Raw genomic sequence first — 13852 nt, forward strand, 5'->3', positions numbered from 1 at the left:
CTGGGGGAAAGCAAGTTAAAACGTTAGTAGAAGTGCCTATCCCTAGACTGATGTTTTAGTGCTTCCATTTAAACAAATCCTATTTTTTTGTTTCCTCAGGAAATCACAAATTGACCCAAATAGCTAAAGTTGTCATCAAAATCTGTGAACATGAGGTATGTATGATTCACTGAACTCTGTCCTGTTGAATGCACCCAGAATGGTGAGTTGGGATGGCTGAAGTGTCCTTATGAACAATGGCCACGTGGTAGCTTGTGATGATGTGGGATTCTCTATGGCGTAAATAGCACCCTCACTTCTTTGTTGTTGTTAAGTGCTGTCGAGTCGGTTCTGACTCACAGTGACCCTGTATAGGGTCTCTGAGGAACGGCTGGTGGGTTTGAATCGCCACCCTTGTGGTTGGCAGTCCAGTGCTTATTCTACAGTGCCACACCAGGAGTCCCTCTTTTTTAAGTTAAAACATCAAACAGGGGACCCCAGTGTATTATAAAGCACATGTGCTTTGTCCATGAGCTAAAAGGGAAACAAACAATGAAGGGTGATTTTTATTGTTTAGCCCTCCTCTGTCAAGTATGGGGCATGGTGGTTGGAGAGAGGGAGTGCCTACTTTCTGACTTTCCCCCTCATAATCTGTGGATTAAGCCAAGTCTCTTGCAGAAGGGGTTCGGATTTGGACATCATTTTGAGGGAGTGGCTTCTGCTGCTTTTCAGCGAGCCAGCAATTTAAGGTGTTTTTGTCCCTGGCAGTCTGTCCCTGTCACAAGTATCTGTAGGTGATGTGGATTGAGTGAACTTCCTAGACATGGGATGCTGATGATGAGGGACAGGGCTGGAGGCAGAAATGGCATGAGGGAGGACTTTTATATAGACCCCCACTGTCAGAATCTTCAACCTCTTGGGGCACATTTCCTCTCCTTTTTTGATTTCACTCATGGAAACATGAAGAAGACATGTTTGGTTATCATTGGGAGAGAGCTGTCTTTTCCTCCTTCCCTCTCTACATCTTCCTACGACTTGCTTGTTTCACTTCATTTGTTTTGTCTATTTGAATTAGACAAGAATATCCATCTTTCAGGACTGCATGGCACTTCTCTGTACAGTACGTGACCATTTATTGAATTACCCCCCAGGTTTGTCCACATTTTACATAACACCTCTATCTCAGCATGCATAGCTGATAATTCTTTATACAATGTTTAGAATACTGTTAGCTGTCCAGAGGCTATGAACATCGAAGGTAGATTCAAGTAGAAAGAACCTGCTTGCTTGTTTTCTAGAAGACCTACTCACAGCCAGCCGGGGTGGATGCATGTGGCAGAGTCTCTGCCTGTTTTGATCCTGGAAGTGCGTTGATTGATTGAGACAAATACTATTGAACGCCTACTATGCTCCTCAGGTTTCTGAAGAGCTTTACCAGCTGCTTCTCAGAAACCCTGTACAGGGTCGCTATGGGTCGGTACTGAGTCGACGGCACTTAACAACAACTATGCTTCTATCACGTTGCATGATGACAGGAAAAAAAGACTGATGATAGGAATAAAATGACAACGTTCTGAAGTGCTGACACAGGCGGGCTTAGGAGCTCAAACTTGTTGTGAACTGATGTGGAGTCAATTCTGACTTTTAGCGATCCTGTAGAGTGTTTTTGAGGAACTGTTGATGGATTTGAACCAATGACCTTGTGGTTCAAGCCGACATAGCAGTTGAGTGCTTATCCTGTAGCACTAGTATACGGTACAGTGTGAATTCAGATCTAAGAAGGGGGCTTTTGGGGCCGTTGGTTGGAAGTTCTTCTCTTAAGAAGGGAAAAAGGATGAGAAGAAAGCCTACATGAAAATATATTGGCTATGGAATTTACAGAGTTGGCAGTAGAAATCAAATGGAGAGCTTCGGTATTAGTGAACTATTCTAGACTGTGTGATTAGAGCTGTAAGAAAGTGGCAAGCTGAGGATGGAGTGGATACGATGGATTCAGGGATAGAGCTCAGGGAAGATGAGATCCACCAAGGGGGCAGATAACACATCATGTGTAGCCTTGAAAACTCTGATGACGTGTTTAGATTCTATTGTTAATACAGTACAGGGTTTCCCAACCTTACCCTCTAACCATTTTGGACTGGTATTCTTTGTTGTGGTTGAACAACGTCTCTGGCCTCTACGAATTACGTGCCAGTAGTATACCCCTTCCCAGCTGTTACAACCACAAATGTCTTCAGAAGTTGTCAGATGTCCCCTTTGGTAGGTATGGGGTGCAGAACTTCCCCGGTAGAGAACCACTGGTAAAATGGGAAGTTACTGAAAGCTTTTAACCTAGAGAGGGACAAGACCAGATTTATGTGTGGATCAGGAACCACTGTTTAGGTAAGAGTAGAACCCGAGCGCCATGTTGGAGACTTGGCTGTACCATTGGTCCAGGAGTGAAATGAGGATGACTTGGATTAGGATGGAAATTGGGAATGATAAGAGTTGAAAATATCTCTTGATCATTTTCCCACCTAAGGAACTTTGTTTAGCTAATTTTATCTGTCAGAATCATTATGCATTTGTTGAGGACCTTCAGCATATAAGGCCTCTAGGACTGACACATTGTCATGCCTTTCTGCTTTTACAGATGAATGAAATTGAAGTGTGTCCAGAATGTTATCTAGCTGCTTGCCAAAAACGAGATAACTGGTTTTGTGAGCCTTGTGTAAGTTGGACTTCTTTGTTCCCCTTCACTTTCTGAAATCTTTGCTTTGCCACAACTACCCCATGGCATCTTTGGCCGGGCAGCTGATGAGACAAAAATTTGGGTGAGGTTTTAGAAATGATTTTTTTCCAATAAAATGATGGAAAATGAAAGTGATCCAGGTAGGATACACCTGTTGGGCCAGAGCAGTGCTATAATTTCCCGAGTTTATTAACCGGAGCAACCTGTAGGATGATGTCCGGTTACAGGGAACCTGTCAGGACGCGTGGGATGGGCTAATACCAAGTAATACAAATACTGAGCTTGCCCATTTCAAATTGCGCTGGATCTATATTCTAGCAGGTTTGGAAAAGCCTCCCTGGATTAACACTGGGGTTTCTCCAAGCTGATTCTTGGGAGCCCCAAAGTCACACTTTCGTTTTCCCCCAAGGATCTGCATTTTCCACACTGGGGTTCTGTTGAGAGAGATGTGTTTCTGGGGTAGGCTGGTGTGTATGTGTGTATGGTGGCTAGGAAGTGGAAGAGAAAATCAAGCAAATAAAGTTGAGAATCAGAAGATAATTTTCATGCCTTTGGAGATTAACTCTTCAGTAGCAAAGGCTCAGAATAGCTTTGATATTGAACAAAAACCAGTTGCCATTGAATTGATTCTGCCTCATGGTGACTCTCCCTCCCCCCCATGTATCAGAGTAACTATGCTCCACAGGGTTTTTAGTAGCTATTTTTTTAAAAAATAGATTGCTAGGTAACCAAGAATCTGTAACCTTTAACCTTTTGGTTTGCAGCTGAGTACATTAATTGCTTGAATCATCCAGGGATTCCTGATAAAGATTAAAATGAAAAAACCCAAACCCACTGCCATCAAGTCAATTTCTCCTCATAGTGAACTTGTGTCGGCTTCCAGTGCTATCAGCCATTACAGGTGGGGAGAGCCTCATGTTTCTTCCACGGAGCAGCTGCTGGTCTTGATCTGCTGACCTTGCAGTTAGCAGTCTGGGGCTTATTCTCCTGTGACACCAGTATAGCTTCCTGATGCAGAATTGTTGTTGTTTTTCCGTGTGTTGAGTCAGTTCCGACTCAAAGTGACCCTGTATAGGGTTTCCGAGGAGTGGCTGGTGGGTTGAACCACTGACTTTGTAGTCCAGCTTGTTAGTACTCAGCACCATACCAGGACTCTTGATGCAGAATCAGGGTAGCTAATTCTGGTCCTTGGGATATGGTTGGCACAATACCATAGCGAATCCTCAGACTTGACAAGGGAGTGTAGGCATAATTGTATCCATGCTGTAGAGAAAGGTGGACTCACTCGCTTCTGTTCACCCAGGCTGTACATAGTGGCTGAGCAGAGCCAGGATTTGAGCTGGGCTTTGTCCCAGCTCATTTCTCCTTGAATCTCACTGTCTAATCCCAGGCTGATTGGCTCCCATACCTTCTAGGGAATATCGTCGTGTGAGAGCCTGCCTGAAACTCTTGTCTTTGCACCTGTGGTCTCCACCACGTCTGCCTGTCTCTGTGGTGTTGTGCTCACCTACGGGGCTTTATGCATTTTTCTTGCTGTCAAATATATATAAACCCTGGATTTTGTTTTTCTTTCCCTAGAGCAATCCACATCCTTTAGTCTGGGCAAAACTGAAGGGCTTCCCATTCTGGCCTGCAAAAGCTCTGCGGGATAAAGATGGGCAGGTCGATGCTCGTTTCTTTGGACAACACGACAGGTAGGAATTAGAAACAGGCTTTGAACGGGCAGCTTTATTGGGAACCTGTTAAACTGTTAAGGGGAAGAAGCGGAGGGTACGACTGTAATTTTGTTCATTGTCATGTTACCCACCATTAATCTTGCCGTTTAAAAAATACTTTCTTGTGCTGTGTTCAGCCTTGATAATCTGTGTGCTTTGGTGTGTTCAGGTGGGTTTAGAAAACAGCCTTGCTTCTCTGGTTCCGTTGATGAAGCTGGCATCAGAATGAGTTCGATGGCTGTGAGAAGTGCTGATGTTCCTTATTTTGGATCTTCTGGAGTAAATTAAACCACCACGCAAATTGCTTTTCAAAATAATGCTTTCAGGGATTAGAGGGACGTCCCCAGCTTGCCAGTAAATGAATCTGTTGTCATTGTGCTGCATAGTTCCCTCCCATTCCCTTCTCCCTGAAGCTAAAACGGGAAGTCATCAGGGCATGCTGTTTTGACAGGCGCCAACCCTCCCTCCCAGTGTCTCTGCCCTCCCTTTCCTCTCTGTACAAGGCAGAGTGAATTATCCCAGCTCCTTTAGAACGGAACTCCCTGCGTGCTCAAGAACAACAGGTAGACAGAGATGAGCCACGGATAATATCCGAGTTCTCTTTTAGTAAGTTATGATTAAATGAGGCAACAACCCTTTCAAAGTCCTGCCAAGCTGCTTTAAGAAAGCCTGTGAATGTGTAAGGGAGGATATTTAAAATAAGTATGCTAAAAATGACAGACACATGGAAAAAAATGCAGTCCTTTTTAGTTTTAAGCCACACACCAGAATCTGCTCTCTTTGTTAAAGTCTTGCTTGTCATCTTACAAAGCAAAGAAAAGCAAGACTTCCAAAGTAATCTGCAAACTCACATACTAGGAATCAGAGCAATCCCGAGTCAGGAGACAAAATGAGAAAGTAGTTGAGATGGGAATGGGTCTGGTAGGAAGTACTGCTCTTGATTTGATTTTAATCAGGTTTGCTGGAAAGCTTTCTGAAACTCATATATTATTCCTTCATACAAAGAAACATGTAACAGGTGCCTGCTATGTGTCAGGCTGTGTACTAAATACTGAAGATACAGGCGGGAGCTAGGCACATGCAGTCCCTGCTTGCTCCAAGGCTATAGCCTAGAGAAGACCTTAAGTGAATAAGCAGATGCTTTCAGACAGGGAGAGAATGACCCGGTCAGGTGTGAGGATCTGGGATGAGGGACCAACAGCAGCAGTGAAAGGCTGTGTGTGCTCAGGAAAGGCAGGGAGCACAGTTTGGGTCAGAAGGGATGAGGGGAGGGAAAGGTGGTAGAAAGGTAGAATTAGAGAGGTGAGCAGGGGCCATACCACACAGGCTGTGGTTGGGAGCCCACTTGGGACTAGAAGAGAGCAGGAGAGAGTGATTATGTTGGGGATGTTGGGGGGTGTACATGTTGTTGTTGTTGTTGTTGTTGTCATGTCTTCATTGCAGTGTGGCATGTGATAGTGACCTCCATGATGTGGGATCATCATCACTTTAGTACAGCACAGGGCACAGATACTTAGGGAATAGAAGGGTGTGGAAGTTGGGTGCTTGGTACCCTTCATCAAATATTCCCTGGCCTTTGGAGTCACTGATGGGCCCTCACAGCTCTGCTTCCCTGCACAGGAGGTGGCTTAGGGGACCTGAAGAACAGTGCTGTTCCTGGGGCCCTTCAGGTTTGGGTCTAGCGATCATGGAAGCCGGGTGCCTTCTGTGTATTTGTGGAAAGGGAATTGGAAGATCTTTGAGCTTCTGATGCCTCCTGCCCCCTGCATGAAAGCTCCAAGTTGTTGGGTGTGTTGTGGGTGAGGGGACCACATGGAGGGAGTTGGGAGGGATCTGCAGCTGGGAAGTACTACATGCTGGAATCCAAGGAATGTTTTCCTAAGCTTTGTGTAGGGAATTACTGACAGCCTGGGGCAAAGCCACTCCTGAAGGGAGCTCCTCTTGGGATGGAGGAGAAGATGGGGGTCTGTTCATCAACAGAGGATTTCAGGTTTCCCTCAGCTGGTCTTAAAGCAGAATGGGGAAGGCCTTTCAACTTCTGCTCTGGTTAAGGCCTGGGAGCAAAGTGGGGCCTAAAAGGAGCTGCCAGAGTGGAGTAAGCTGCCAGAGCGTAGTAAGCACAGGTCAGGGTTTTAGAGACTGTAAGTGTAAATGAAGCCAGGACAGCCAACCAAGAGACCCCCACAGACCACAGACCACCCCACTGCGTGGCTCCCTAGCAAGGGAAGCTCTGCCACAAGTCAGCACATGTGTGGAGTCATCTCTTGGCTTGCTGTTTGTCCTTTACAAGGTTCTGCATCTCTTGCTTTGCACATATAGAAAATGTTTTATTAAGTGCCTGCAGATTTTTCAAAAACAGCAGATATTAAATGTTTATTACTCACCAGGCTCTATTTTAAGTTTTTTTTTTTGTGTGTGTATGTGTGTGCCTTGACTTGTTTATTTCCTAAAACAACCACTTACAAGAGAAACTACTTTTACTCCTATTTTACTGAGGCACAGAGAGGCTCTTCCCTAACCTAGGGCCACACAGCTAGGACATATCCAGGCTAAGATTAGAGTCCAGAGGTCAGACTTTTATGGGCGGTGGGGCTGCTTTGATAGTCTCATGACATTGCCTTCCAGAAGCCTAGTGAAGCCTAGTGAATTTCCATTTCAGTATTTCCTGGACCTGTTTTAAAGGGAAAGGAACGTTTTGCTTTTCGGAAATCACTTACCAAGCAATTCCACTGATGGCCTCTGAGATCTGGCATGAAACTGTTAAGGCCCTGATACAGACACAGGTGTGGAGGGAGATAGTCACAGTGATGATGAGTCTCTGGATGCCCACCTCCTGCCATCTCCATAGGGTAGAGGCTTATCATCCATTGTTACTGGAGTCGTTCTTCCAAGGGCAGCCCTGGGGATCTGGTGCTAACCACACCTGTCTTGTTGTGTGCAGACTCTTAACCTTAGATGTATGTGGACTATGTCCAACCCATGTTCTGCCTGGCTGGGAAGGTGGGTTTTCATGTCTCAGCAGCAAATCCGAACGCACAAGAAACTGAATGGTTATGAATCGGGCTGCGAACCTCAGGGTCAGCAGTTCGAAACTACCAGCTGTTCTGCAGGAGAAAGATGAGGCTTTCTGCTCCCGTTAAGACTTACAGCCTCAGAAACCCTGTACAGGGTTGCTATGAGTCGGAACTGACTCCACGGCACATCACAACAACAACAACAACAACAACAACAAGAGGTAGATATTTTGGGAGTGGTTTTAGCTGAAGGAGTGGTGGCCCAGCAAATTACCTTGGAGGCTAACTGAATGGTTAGCAGTTCGAATCCATTCAGTGGCTCCATGGGAGAAAAGATCTGGCATTCTGTTCCTGTAAAGATGACAGCCTAGAGAAACCGTACTGGCCAGCTTTACTCTGCTGCATGGGGTTTCAGGACTCAAAATGGGTTTGACAAGAACATTGTTAGTTTGTGCCGTAATCCAGCATCACTGAGGGCTGCCAAGAATCCGCCTGTGTTCTGAATTCTGTCCCATGGACACGCTTTCTCTTGGATAATTTGCTTTTAAAAATATGAATTAGATGCCAGCTGTTAAAAACCTGGGTGAAATTTCACAAAAGGACAAATACTGTGTGTGATCCCACATATATGGAACATCTAGAGTTGGGATGTATATGGAGACCTAAGTGTGTTAATGATCCCTAGGACTGGGTGAGAGGAAGGAGGAAGAGGAGGATTTAGTGCTTAGAGGACCTGGGAAACTTTGGAAATTTTAGCGGTGGTAGCTGAACAAGATGAACATGATTAATATCCTTTAATTGTACCATGGGACTTCAAAGAGTTTGTAGAAGATTCCATTATCTTTCCATTCTAACTTTCTATGAACTTTTTGAAGTTCTCTTGTTTATGTGAAAAAAAAAATGTTATTGGCAAATGTTTTATTACATCTGTATTTATCACAGTATAAAAAATGTGGGCAAAATATACAGAGATCTTTTTTTTCCATTTGGAAACCTGGGCAGGCGTGGCAATGCTGGGCTCTTTGGCTGCTTTTGATACATCCTTTCCACTGTACGTGACGTTTACACGACCACAGGTGATTTGCTCCCACTGCTTCATACTGTCTTGAGTTTATGATCTTAGTAAAATCCAAGACGCCTCCTCCCTAATCTTGGTTCTCCAGTGTTGTTATACCAGAAATACCACGAGTGGATGACGTTATTTTTTACCATTTAGGAGGCTAGAAGTCTGAATTCAGACTTTGGGGGAAGAAGTCTGAATTCACCAGCTTTGGGGGAAGACTTCTCTCTCTTTTCGTTCTGGAGGAAAGTCTTTTCTTATTTCAGCATCTGTGGGCCGAGTGTTCTGGGAGAGCTCCATGCATCATGACAGTGGTCTTCCTCTAGGTCTTGGAGGTTCTCACCCTAGGGACCCTGGTTCCCAAGGATGTCCTCTGCCCCTGGTTCTTTTCTGGTGGTACTGAGGTCCCTCCCTCTTTGCTGGCTTCCACACCCCAGGGTGTAGATCCGCAGCCCCCATGCCTACCACCATATCCTGCCTTGTTAACATAACGAACATAACCTAACCCTCATCAATACACAGGTTAGGACTTAGAGCACATCCCAGATCGAGGATAATTATGTCAGGTCACGGGGTGGGGGAGGATGCCCTCATTTCATAGCTGTCACATGTCACTGCCAAATCACTGAGACTCAGGACCTAGCCAAGTGGACACACACTTTGGGGAGACACAATTGAATCCATGGTACCCTAATTCCCAGTTCCAAACTGGGTTGTGACTAAGGAAACGTGTGTGGTGACATAGTTGTATGCTGGGGGTACGCTGCCGTAAGGGCTTTGCTGGCCCTGAGCTACTGTCTCTTCCCCCAAAGTCTCTCTGCAGAACCTGTTTGGGATCTGAGGGATTGAAGGTAGGAAGATTGAACTGACCAAGAACGGGAGGTAGATGGTGTGCACCTAGGACTGTGCCCTGCTGCCACACCTGGCTTGATGCCTGAGAATTTCATCGTGTAGTCTTTTCCAGCTTTGTTGTTGTTGTTGTGAGCTGTCATAGAGTTGGCTCCTGACTCATGGTGATCCCATATGCCACGGAACAAAATGCTTCCTGGTCCTGTCTAGCTGCATGACTGGGTGTGAGCCCCAGAATTTTCATTGGAAGTAGAGCACCAGCCCTTTCTCCCTTTCCATTTGTTATCAGCACGTAAGCCTCTGCTGATGGTGGTAGCCCTGCACATGAGGTGCCTTGGCTGGGAATTGAACCCCCAATCCCTCACCCAGAAGGCGAGAATTCTACCATAGAGCCACTACTTACAGCTATTTTGCATCAAGAAACATTTTTATATGTTTATTAGATAGATAAAATTGGGCTAGCTACATTTATTTTCTACAGGAATAATTGCACTTCAATAAAAAAAAAGGAAGACCGACCTGTGTTTTAAGTTTAAGGCATTCCAGCTTGCTGCTGCTAGTCCCCTCTAGAATCCCAGTGAGAAGATAAAGCTCCTTGTGTCTGTGCCGACTCAGGGAGCTGGAATCGTAGTATGGGACCAAGTGAAAGCCAAAGAGAGCGGTTGTGTTTTGTTGAATGGATTAAAACGACTAAGTTCATTGAGCCCTTTAAAGTTTTAACTTAGTTTTGTTGTTTTGTCATAAAAGCATGTCTGTCAAGTGGATTATTTAGTAACCATTCAAACTTAGTCATTAAGAAAAAAAAATTGAAGTATTTAAAGATCTTGGCAAAAATATGCAACTAATTTGCTTTGCATGAAGAGAAAACCATCTTGGAAATGACCAAAGTTGACTTAAACTCTTTCCTTTTGCACTCCTAGGGCCTGGGTTCCAATAAATAATTGCTACCTCATGTCTAAAGAAATTCCTTTTTCTGTGAAAAAGACTAAAAGCATCTTCAACAGTGCAATGCAGGAGATGGAGGTTTACGTGGAAAACATACGCAGGAAGTTTGGAGTTTTTAATTATTCTCCGTTCCGGACACCCTATACACCCAACAGCCAGTACCAAATGCTCCTTGATCCCACCAATCCCAGTGCAGGCACCGCCAAGATAGACAAGCAGGAAAAGGTCAAGCTGAACTTTGACATGACAGCGTCTCCCAAGATCATGATCGGCAAGTCCATGCTGAGTGGAGGCACGGGCCGCAGAATTTCCTTGTCGGATATGCCTCGTTCCCCCATGAGCACAAACTCTTCCGTGCACACGGGCTCTGATGTGGAGCAGGATGCTGATAAGAAGGCAACGTCCAGCCATTTCAGCGCAAGTGAGGAGTCCATGGACTTCCTCGATAAGAGCACAGGTCAGCCCTGGGTGTGGGAGGGTATTGCACGGTGCTCAGACACAGGCTTGGACATCAGTGCCAGACCTGATGAGCCCGCTTGGGCAGTCAGCTTCCTGGGGTTAAGCCTCCAGTGGGGCACATTTTAAATGAGTTACTGTTGCTGTTGTTGGGTGCCATTGAGTTTGGTTCTGACTCATAATGGCCCAATGCACAACATAACTACCCCTCCATCCGCTCCCCCCATGTTGTTGGGGTGTGTGTGTCTTCCTCATTTTCATTGACCTTCCTACTTTACCAAGGGTGATGCCCTTCTCTAGGGACTGGTTCCTATTGGTAACATGTCCAAAGTATGAGAGACAGTCTCGCCATCTTGGCTTCCGAGGAGTTTTGCGGTTGTACTTCTTTCTTCCAATGCAGATGTGTTTGTTCTTTTGGCAGTCTTTGGTAAATTCAATATTCTTCTCCAACCAGACAGATCATCAGCTTTGCGTTCAACAAATCCTACACTTTGTTTCATCTCAATGATTACAAGTCCCTCTGTGCAACACCAGTTACCCATTTCTTCCCTGAGGTGCCTGTTTGCATTCCAGCCACCTTCCCATCCCTTCTCAACTTTGTCCTCAGGCATATGTTGACATTTTGATTTTGAATGATTGATGGTGAATATACCTTACTAGAGTTGTTCTCCTTCCCCGCTCTCTGCTCCCCCGCCAAATGTATCTACTGCTTGACCAAAAAAAGTGGACCATGAGGGTGAGTTCTCCAGACCTGAAGGTGGTTGAGGGCCATAGTCTCAAGTTTCTCCAGTGTCTTTCTGACCAGTAAACCCAGTCTAGTTTTTAAAATAATTCTGTGTTCTGTTCCAGGACTCTTTCAGGCACCATGTAGTTCTTCTGGTCTCAGAGTCATGGAGACTGATGTTCCCATGTTCCATGAGTCCACTGGACTAATTGATTCCAAGCCTCTTCAATTTTCATCTCTCTTCTTTCTTCCCCACATGAAGAGACCAATAGCTGCACTTTAGATGGTCACTCATGGGCTTTCACCATCCTAGACATACTCACCAAAGTAGGACACAGACCAAAGTTTTTGTGGCCTATATTATGCCAGTTGACCATGGTGTCCCCAGGCTCAGCAACTCACTGCCTTAAGATGTTTGATAACATCTAGGAATTTGTCATCATTTTGCCTACCGTGTGCTCCACCAGATTCCTAGTTGTGTTTGCAGGAAATGTAACTACTCAGGTGCAAATATCCTCTTTCAAACTCATATATTTGTGGGATATACAAATATATATATCCCACTGTTCCTCCTGCACTCATTGTATCTCTGGCTTAATTCACGTAGCTACGCACAGAGCACTGTTCTGTTGTAAGGTTGTGTGTATATCGCTGTTTACCTCTAGCCCCTCATCCCATGCATACCTCCCTGTGTCTTTGTCTTTCTTATTTCTCACGGCAGGTACTAATTACATGGCTCTGTGGATCAAGGAGTTCTAGTGTGGCGCTGTAGGATTAGTAAAGGACTGTAAGATCGGTTTGAACCCACAGGGTTGGCAGTTCAAACTCACCAACTGCTCCTTGGTATCCCTATATAGGGTCGCTTTGAGTGGTAACCAACTCAGTGGCACTCAGCAACAACAACGTGGATCGAGGAGAGGGCAATGGTGACTCCTACCCTGGAAAAAAGATTGTTTTGTGTAACTCACACATCATTTGGTTGCATGTTAAATAAAAGATTTATTTTTGCTTCAACAAGGAAACAAAGGCACCCTGGTGGCACAGTGGTTAAGCTTGCTTGCGTTGCAAAACAAACAAAAAACCGCCTGCAGTGTGAAGCCACCGGATGGCTCCACAGGAGAAAGCCCTCACAATCTGCCTCTCAGAGGATGCTAGTCCTCCACACAGTTCTACTCTGCCTGAAGATCTCTGAGTGAGAAAAGCCTGTTAGTGGCAGTGAGTTAGAAGGACACAGGCTTACTTACTCTCCTTTTTCTTGGAACATTCGCCCTTCACAGTTTGTTCTTTGACATTTGAGAGACATGGGCACAAGAGAAGCTTCCACACTAAGAGCAGGCAAGCGTGAGGAAAGTGGCAGCCAGGCTTTGGGCTGGGAAAACCCCTGAGAAAGGAGGGGACTGGTGATCCGGGGAACCAGGGGTACATGCTCTGTAAAGCAAGGATTTCAGCCCCTGATTGCTGAGTGGGAACCTTTCAGATCTTAACATTATTCCAGAGCAATAGGGAATCTGGATTTTTACATAAAGTCTTCAGTTATTGAATGTCATCTTAGAACTTGAGGATAGTTTGCAGGATGGGCAATGCACATCTCCTGGTTGAAGTGCTCATTTTAGATTTCTTTAGACAGAGCTTTAAATAGCCGTTTCAGTTTCAGGTCTCTTCTTCCTTCGTCCTACTCTTATACTGTCTCCATTCATTTCCTCCTCCTTTCCACCTCTCTTCCCTTCCTCCTCCCTTCTTTCCTTCTTTTCAGTTCTTTGAGAACAAACGTTCATTCTCAAGGGACCACAATGTTTCAGGGAAGTATACTGGGGGACTTTCGTTAGTTGTTGCCTCAGAGAATCCCATCCATTTTGGTTGGGTTACTTTCAAACACTGCTTCTGGCAGTTCCCAGGATAGCTCTGCGTGTTGCTTCCATATAAGATGGCTTTTATCTTCTGACATACAGGCTGCAGTCTGTTTCTCTGGTTCTGGTTCAGTGCCATAGGGTTGGTTCTAGATACGTAACGTTTTAGCTTTGACACGTTGTTCTAAGATTGATGTGTTTTATACTTATGTAGTTTCGGAAAATACTTTCCTTTTATTCCCTTGTTTTCTGACCAGAGTTCTATAAGTTCTTTTTTTGTTGCTTTAACTTTAACAAATAGAAATTTATTCTCTCGTAGTTTAGGAGTCGAGGAATTCTAATTCCTTTCATCATCTGTAGGCCTAGCCTTCCTTTGGAGTTCTCCATGTGTCTTGGTATTAGTCTTTTTCTGGCTCTGGGGGCTTCACAGTACAAGGACCCCAGCTCTAAGACTCCACTCCTGGCTCTTACTTATTGGTGGTAGTAGGTCCCTCCCCCAAATCTTTCTCTCTCTCTTTTTTTTTTTTTGTCA

General features: G+C 45.0%; 1 protein-coding gene across 14 annotated transcripts in view; it reads left to right on the plus strand.

The window, feature by feature from the left end:
* The window catches only part of ZMYND8 (zinc finger, MYND-type containing 8), a 134027-nt gene that overhangs the window by 68861 nt on the left and 51314 nt on the right, over positions 1-13852 (plus strand). For all 14 annotated transcript variants that reach the window (XM_006839204.1, XM_006839205.1, XM_006839208.1 and 11 more), the window contains 4 exons: positions 100-155; positions 2612-2689; positions 4289-4404; positions 10269-10750. In XM_006839204.1, coding sequence (XP_006839267.1) covers positions 100-155; positions 2612-2689; positions 4289-4404; positions 10269-10750 — 732 coding nt within the window. The remainder of the gene's footprint in view (positions 1-99; positions 156-2611; positions 2690-4288; positions 4405-10268; positions 10751-13852) is intronic.

The sequence above is a fragment of the Chrysochloris asiatica genome, unplaced genomic scaffold (genome assembly GCF_000296735.1).
Source record: "Chrysochloris asiatica unplaced genomic scaffold, ChrAsi1.0 scaffold00023, whole genome shotgun sequence".
Lineage (NCBI taxonomy): Eukaryota > Metazoa > Chordata > Mammalia > Afrosoricida > Chrysochloridae > Chrysochloris > Chrysochloris asiatica.